The sequence below is a fragment of the Varanus komodoensis genome, unplaced genomic scaffold (genome assembly GCF_004798865.1).
Source record: "Varanus komodoensis strain SLA01 unplaced genomic scaffold, ASM479886v1 scaffold39, whole genome shotgun sequence".
In the NCBI taxonomy this organism is placed as follows: domain Eukaryota; kingdom Metazoa; phylum Chordata; class Lepidosauria; order Squamata; family Varanidae; genus Varanus; species Varanus komodoensis.
In genome coordinates, this window is record NW_025335922.1 from 231,439 (window position 1) to 239,088 (window position 7,650).

Here is a 7,650-nt window from a genome sequence, read left to right on the forward strand (position 1 = left end):
ATTTATAAATTTGTGTTGCTGGGCTCACCCTCACAAATTTACAAATGGGAAACTGAAGCTGAAAAGTGGTGATTTGCCCAAGGCCAAAAGATGAAGAAAGGAGAACTTGAACTTGATTTGAGTAACCTCCAGGTGTTTTGAACTACATACTTCCCTTAAAAATCTAAATTTCAGTCATTACTGAATTTGTAAATCTTCCTCAAATCAAATATTAACTTTGAACTGTACTTACTAGTGTATAACTATTATTCTAATAAAATATAAAAAGACTCAGTTTTATTGTCTACCTTTCTTAAGTCTCACTGTTTCGACATTCATGCTTAGTTTTGCCAGCTTCAAACTTTTTCCTGTGGAATTAATCTTGAAGATGGCCAGACTTTTCTTGCACCCAAGAGTGACATTTAGAAAAACAGCACATACACATGCAGTAGTTATTATTAGAATAGATAGTAAAAGAAATACACAAACCAATACTAAGGCAATAGAAACATTCTAATAGATTTATTTTTATAGTATAAAAACAGTTTTATAGAGCAATCCAGCCCAACATTCTACCTGCACTAGGAGTGGACCCAATAACTGTATTAACATAATAAATACCTGAAAAGGAAAAGAAGGTTTTGTCACAACAAAAGCACATAGTAATCATGAAGCAACAGAATAAAAGGGGCAGGAATAAAAATGGAGATTTTGACGTGGAGTTTGTCCATATCCAAGAGACAGAGATAAGAAAGGAGGGAGGAGGGGCAAACAAAGAAGTTATACAATCTGTGTTTCTGGATTATGTCAACAGTAGCGTAAGCACAGCCAATATTCAGGAAGACAGTAATCTGACTCTAATGTGCAATCTCTGGAAGTGATGGTGAGGCATTCCCCGAGACCAGTGCCACCTCAGATTTCTATAGTTTCTTTCAATTCTGCTGTGCCTTTACAAGCTGAAGTCAAATTCAGAATATTTCTCCACAGAAAGCAAAATCTTAATCCCAAGAATACATGAGATAATGCATGGAAAAATAGATCTGAAATCAGTGTTGAGACAGATGCATAATGGCTGCTTTGCATGTTACTGTAAGCCACCAAGCCTGGCCTGCTAAGCCAGGAAACACAAGCAGGATATATTGAAATGCAGCCCCCTTTCAGCCATTTAATTCCTCTCTTCATGTGGAAAGCCAGGAAGCCAGACTTAATCATACCACTCTGTCATGCACAGACTATGGACTTTTATAAACTGTAAATCAGAGGTGAATAAATGTCTTGATCCCAAGGCTGCATGGGATGTTGGCTTGGGGGTTGGGACTGATGCACATACCACTGATCTGTATGAGGACCTCTGGGGGAGGAGTAGAGAGTGTTCACCCTGCTCCATCCTCTAGTAATCCTGACAGAGATCACTTTTTCCTCACTGCCAGCAGTAGTGGGGAAAGAGTGCTCTACATGAGGATCTTTGGAGGAGGGGTTGTTGGGAGACCACACTGTTAAAGGCTGTTGGAGAGCACTATGGCCTCTGAGCTATGGGTTGCTTACCCTGCTTTAAACCATAGTTTAAAGCTGGCTTCTAATCCTAGTTTGGCAGAAGCCATTAAACATAGTTTACAGTATGGCTGTAATCAGAAGCTACAAAGTTCAGCTTCCTGGATTACTTTGCACAAAAGGATTAATAAAGCGGCTGCAAAGAGATTGTGTGAGTGCAAACCTTCTGCATATCCTGGCTTAATAAGCCAGGTTTTTATTATCAAAACACAGCCAATAGGAGCACAGATGTGTATGCTGTAAGCAGTTCCACCCTCTCCCCTTCTTTTCTCCCTCTTCCTAGATTTTTTACTGCATTTTTCTTGGATGGGAAAAATGCACATAATCTGCAACTACTCTGCCAGCTACTGGATAGAGTAAATGCTCTATCCAGTAGCTGTCCAAGTGCTCTTCTTGCAGAGAAGAGCACTTGGACAGTAACTCAAGTAAAGAAAAAAAAATAGGACAGCTGCTTCAAAATAGCACTTGAGAGTGAATTAATATTTCACGCTGGGGACCTTTGCTTCATATTCTATAGGGACCAGGATTTTAAAGATGTCTTCCAAGGCAGATAAGGCTTGATAACTTCTGGGTAGGGCTACTTTTAGCCAGATTTTCCTGCTCTTAATTTTCCAATCTCTTAAAGGCTCTGATTCCAAGTTTATTTCCTCCTTCGGCTGTAATTTTTCAGTTCTTCCAATTCCTTCTCCATGAGATGGGACTCTGCAGTTGTCTCAGAGAGCTACAAACAGAAGGCAGAAATAGGCAATGAAAGAATATATCTGTGTTCTAGAGGTACATTAGTAGTGGCAACACGTACAGAAATATTTAGTTTCTGTTTCTGACCAAAGCAACAATGCAAGCATCATATCCTGAAAATGACCTTTCTACACTGAATTATCTTCCAAGGAAATTTTGCTTTTTGTTCTGGTGCATTTCTCAGTTAATGCAGAACACCAACAAGGCCTGTTGGACCTCATACACTAAAAATACATAGAACTCAATCCTTTCTTAGCTGCTATGCCCAAAAAGCCCTTTCTTTACTCAAGGTTTATTAATTATCTCTTTAAGTTCTAAACATAGAGACAGGAGACCCTAACAAAGTTCCATCATGATTTCAATAACTGCCATCCCATTATCATCTTAAACCTTGTCCTATATGTGGTTCACTTTCTGAACATGACTGTACAACTGTGTAACGCAATTATAAAAACCACTTATACTGAAAACCTGGTTTGCACTACAACCCAATCATGGCTAGTTGTCATATCATCCAAACTCAAACCACTTTCCATAGGGAATCTTTTTTCCAATGTATCTCTCTGAGAAATCATGGTCTATAGTAAGTTTTTTTTTCACCTATATTGCACTGAAGTATCATCTGAACCTGGGCAACTGCTCCTGCCATGGGTTTTGGATGACAGCAAGCCAGCCACTTGGTAAGAGCAGCAAAATTGTTTTAATTCTATGTTGTAAGCCGACCTGAGATGCCAAAGCATGAGGGGACTGCATATAAAAGTTCTAAATAAATAAATCCCTTGTTGGTCTTGCAAAACTTGTCTGAGCCACAACCAGTTCCAGCTGCCCCATCAATGTTCAAGTAGCATCATGGGGCACCTTGTCACTGGCTCACTGCCCTCACCCTGTCATGCTGTGGAGCAATTTTGGCTCACTGCAACTTTTTACCATTCCTCCACCCCCAATTGCTTTTTTGTGATCTCCATTTTGACAACCATGACAGCCTCTTTAATGTGCCCCAGCAGCACATTGCAGGGGCTGTCCCATAAAAAAAGAGCAACCTGATGTACACAAATACTCTCAATTCATTTTTTAATGTTTAACTGCAACTGCACAACTCTGGAGATGAAGGTGTGTACATTTCTGTGTGCACATAAGGCTCTGGGGATACCTACTCTCAGATGCAATGATGTTTACTGGGATGTAGAGGTTTCACACCTACTGTATTTATTTATTTATTATTTAAATTTGTTTAAAGACCATCCAATAGCATCACACTCATATTACCATAAGTCTGTGTGAAAAAAAGGGGAGGTGTAAAAAACACTTTTTATAAAGAAACAGTACTTTGATGGCTTACTGTCAAACCTCCATGCTCCTGTAAGAGTAAGGGCTGTACTCTTCTACCATTCCAAGTACCAAGCATCTTGGGAAGAGGTGAAAACATTGGGGACACAGGGCGCTATTGCAAAAACATAAAAAAACTTTGAAGATCCTTGGCTGGTCAATGATTGAATAAAGAATTGATTGATTGAAGATCCCATTTCCAAATCCTTCGACCTACTTTTCATGGGCAAAAAAGTGTCTTCGCTTTGAATTGGCAGTTCACTTTTTGGCAGTTGCCACAAAAAAGCATAGTGCAAAACAAGGTCATTTGGATCCTCTCTGAGTCAATTTCATGGTTGTTACCTGCTCTATTTTGACAGCAGATTCTGCTCACTCCCAACATTATCCACTCGAGTCGTCATACCTGCACTTCCAGAATTCCAGCTAATTTATTCTTTAAAATTTGTACACTTGTTGGGTATAATTGATTTTTTTAGGGAAAATGAAATATTAGCAGCTCCTTCAACATGCCAGTTAGGCACAACTGAGGTTGTGAAAACGGAAAAAGAGCCAAAGCACATGACATGTGTGGTTAGAACAGAATGTTATGTAAAAAAGGGCATTCTGTAACTTAAAAACTTAAAAGCTTAAAAACACTAGGAAAAAGGGAGTCATCCAATGCTTACCATATCCAACAAAAGGTCCACTTTCAGCCGAAGGAGATTGTTTTCTTCTTCTAGCTGCTGATTCCGTTTGCGCAGGCGCTGTGTCTCCCTGCGGTCTCCACTGCTCCCTAATGAATCTAGATGATGGAAAGGGGCTGCCATTAGAATAGCTTTATATTATATTGGATGTGTCAGTTGCCATGGCCCCAAAATAAAGCTGTGGCAGGTGGCCTGAACAGAAGCAAGGCAGCACTCCTGACATTCTACTGTTCTACATGTTAAGAGATGCTGAGAAATGTCTTTTCCCAGGAAGAGGATATGCCAGGTAGGGTGGGATATAACTGAGGTTCAGAAGAGCATAAGGCTAGTTCAGACTCTCAGGCCACAACCAGCCCCCACACAGACCCAGATTTGCGAAGACCTACCAAGGGAGGAATGTGGGGGGGGGGGGAGAATTCCTTTTCAGCAATGACAGGAGAGAACAACCTGACCCACCCATTATCCAGAGAAGGAACAGTTGCAGGAAGCTTCCCTCTCCCTGCTGGAAAGAACACTCAGCTCCAACTGACAGTTGCCCTGGCACCGCACAAGTCAGCAGAAATACCACTCTGGCCCTGTCCATCGGTCTAAGGTAAAGGACATTCCTTCAAGCAAGAACACCGGGAAGGGAAGACCAGTCTTGCTCAAGCAAAGGGCATGTATGCCACTTATAGCTCACCGCCTTGTTCCAGCCTTGACAAACTACTTTTCCTCCTCTTCCTTTCCCCACCTCTCCCTTTTCTTCTGTGTGTCCATCTTTTTAGTTTGGAAACCTGAGGGCAGGTTTATTATGCTTTATTACTAATGTGAACCACTTTGGAAGGCAACAGTTGTCTGAAAAGCAGAATAAAAATGTAGCAAAGAATGAATTTTAAAAAACCTGTATGAATTAGGTCCGTCCCACTCCAGGATAGACACAGGGGATCAAAGCATTTAAGGTATACAGCTGGACTAAAGCTGAGGCACCAGGCAGGATTGCTGGGAGCCCAACAAAGACAGCGTTGGCACTGTAGCAATAGGTTTAGCATTCTCTCACACCTGTTATCCACTGGCCATTCTCAAACTTCAGACTCTGTCCAGTAAGTGTCATGGCAGGAGTGCCATAGTCTAGACCAAGCTCAATCTCACGGGTGCATCTGTCCAGCTATAGAAGAAAGTTGATTCAACATTTTTGAAATATTTCAGTTCATTCTCCCCATCCCTCCTCAATGGTTGTCTCAGGATTAAACACATCAGGATTAATCCAGAGGACAAACCTAACTATCCTTTTTCTGTCTGTCTGTCTGTCTGTCTGTCTTTCTTTCAAACTTTTCTATACCATCCCCTCACAGATGTCTTGGGATGGTTTACAACAAATGTATCTGAACTACTGGTTTCATTTACCTACCTACCCTTACATTTCCCAAATAAATGGATTTTTTCCAGAAGAGAGTACAAGTGCCTATTGATTGTGCTCCAGGTGATCAGAGACCCTGAACTCACCTAGAGCACCGTCACTTCACTGTCCTGCAGATTTCACTAGACAGGCTCATCATTTTGAGCCATGCATGTACCTTCCACTCCTGAGGAAGATTCTGGCAGGTCATACATGGAGGACACCAGGCCAAAGCAACCAAGGCAGTTTTAAGAACAGCCTCATCACTTGCCTATACTTCTTTCCTTGCAGCATCATGTTAGTTGCATCCACTTTCAGGTAAGCCCTGAATCCTGCTCAGAACACAGATCAATAACAAGTATGTTTTCAGAACTTACTGAGTGCAGATTGGAAAGTGAAGCTGATTTTCTGGGTGGGGTTTTCTTTGGACTAAATGTGTTTCCAAACAGTGGCATGACCTCTTGCGCTAAAAGCATGGTCAGCCTTGTTCCAATTGCCTAATAAGGAGGAAAGAAATGAAATATGATTATGTTCCTGTCACTCTGTAATAAGCACAATAGCAAGAGCTAAACAATGCATAACCCATAAACCAGTGCCACCTGGCCTCCAAATTATGAGAATGAAAACTATCATTTTTCAGAAGCAAGTTTGTAACCTTCCCGGATTTGAAAAAGAGAAAAATATTTTCATTTATCCAACTAAAATTGAAAATATTTTTTATTTCTTAAAAATTCCCAAATAATTTTAAGTGATTCATAATAAAAACAGATTTTGTTTTGCTTTGGGCTGCTTCCATATTAGGCATTTATTGTGGGAATCCCCATGCCTCATTCACTCACATTTTCACAGTTCCACATATCATCTATTTGTAATGCCTCCCATGTTTTCCCACTGATTCTTCTTTGAATTAAGGAAAATGCAACTTTTAAAAAACATAACAGAATAGTAGCATAATTTTCATAGGAACTGATGGATCTTAGAATTACTCTCCTGTCTGAGATGTGCATGGTTTACCCTAGTACCTTTGGGCTGAGGGCAAACATTCAACTGAATGGAACAAAAAGAATGACAGAAAAACTGATAACTGGTGCTAATTTTAAATTTAAAATGAGATTAATCCTTCCCCATCTTTTGCAAGTGGGAAAACACCAAGACAGGTAGTTAGTCAACTTATTTTTGTTCATGTGATTTAGGAAGGGTTAATTATGGAAAAATATGAGAACACCTGACCTAGGGTGATTAAATATCACATTCCCTGTATCTTCTCACTGTTATCAAGTCCATAATGTCTTCCCTAAGATGATTTCATCTCAGGACACTGCAAATGCCTGAACTTAGCTCCTGCCTCCTATAGATCAAGCTTGAGATTCAGCTGTCTAGCACTGATGGGTGTGATCAGTTATGAAATCAAGTGTTCTTGTAAAACCATATTGTTTGTGCAAATCCCTTATATGAGAGATACTCCCAGGATGCATCTAGTCTAGCCAGAATCAGCTGCAGCTCATAATCATTGCATTTCCAGGCTACCAAAAACTTGAAATAGGATAAAAAGCCATCCTTCACAGCATGATGGGTGGCAATCCTAGCTTCTTCCTAACCGCCACATCCCAGTCAGCCACCTCTACATCAAGCAAAATCCCAGCCCTGATTCTTATGGGAAGCTGATATTCGGAATCCAGCGACCTATGCAGGACCAAAGAACCGTGTTCATTACCTTCGTAAACGCGCCAAGTGGCTAGTCCCCACCATCTCAAGGCATAACTGAAAATATATTCTACCCAACATTCGTATAACCCACCTCGAAAAGCCTGTTACACCCCACAGACACCAATTTAAACAAGCCACCCTTTACCGACGCTTTGGAACTTTGTGATCTGAGGTTCCCGAACCACGCAAGGGTCAACGGACGCAGCAGACAGTACCACTTACGGGAGAAAACAAGAGGATTCTACCACATGCCCGAGGAGGAAATTGCTGATACGAGAAATTTAGTAGGCA

The 7,650-nt window shown here is 40.8% G+C and overlaps 1 protein-coding gene across 2 annotated transcripts; it reads right to left on the minus strand.

Annotated features, from left to right (window-relative positions):
* Positions 1-1,875: 1,875 nt before the first annotated feature.
* Positions 1,876-7,531, minus strand: CBY1 (chibby family member 1, beta catenin antagonist). 2 transcript variants are annotated; one of them, XM_044441187.1, is made up of 5 exons: positions 7,451-7,531; positions 6,030-6,149; positions 5,316-5,421; positions 4,260-4,375; positions 1,876-2,251 (listed from the first exon to the last, which is right to left on the minus strand). In XM_044441187.1, exons 2-5 carry the CDS (start codon positions 6,126-6,128, stop codon positions 2,171-2,173), a joined length of 402 nt encoding a protein of 133 aa, XP_044297122.1. In that variant the 5' UTR covers positions 6,129-6,149; positions 7,451-7,531; the 3' UTR covers positions 1,876-2,170. The 2 variants fall into 2 exon arrangements, with proteins under 2 accessions (XP_044297122.1, XP_044297121.1); XM_044441186.1 differs by having other exon boundaries at positions 7,367-7,483.
* Positions 7,532-7,650: the final 119 nt, after the last annotated feature.

Excerpts from the sequence above, each read along its gene's own strand:
- CBY1 (XM_044441187.1), bottom strand. The coding sequence starts at position 6,128 with ATGCTTTTAGCGCAAGAGGTCATGCCACTGTTTGGAAACACATTTAGT. Across the intron at positions 5,422-6,029 it reads CACTTTCCAATCTGCACTCA|CTGGACAGATGCACCCGTGA; the intron begins GTAAGTTCTGAA and ends TTTCTTCTATAG. Across the intron at positions 4,376-5,315 it reads GAATGGCCAGTGGATAACAG|ATTCATTAGGGAGCAGTGGA; the intron begins GTGTGAGAGAAT and ends TCCATCATCTAG.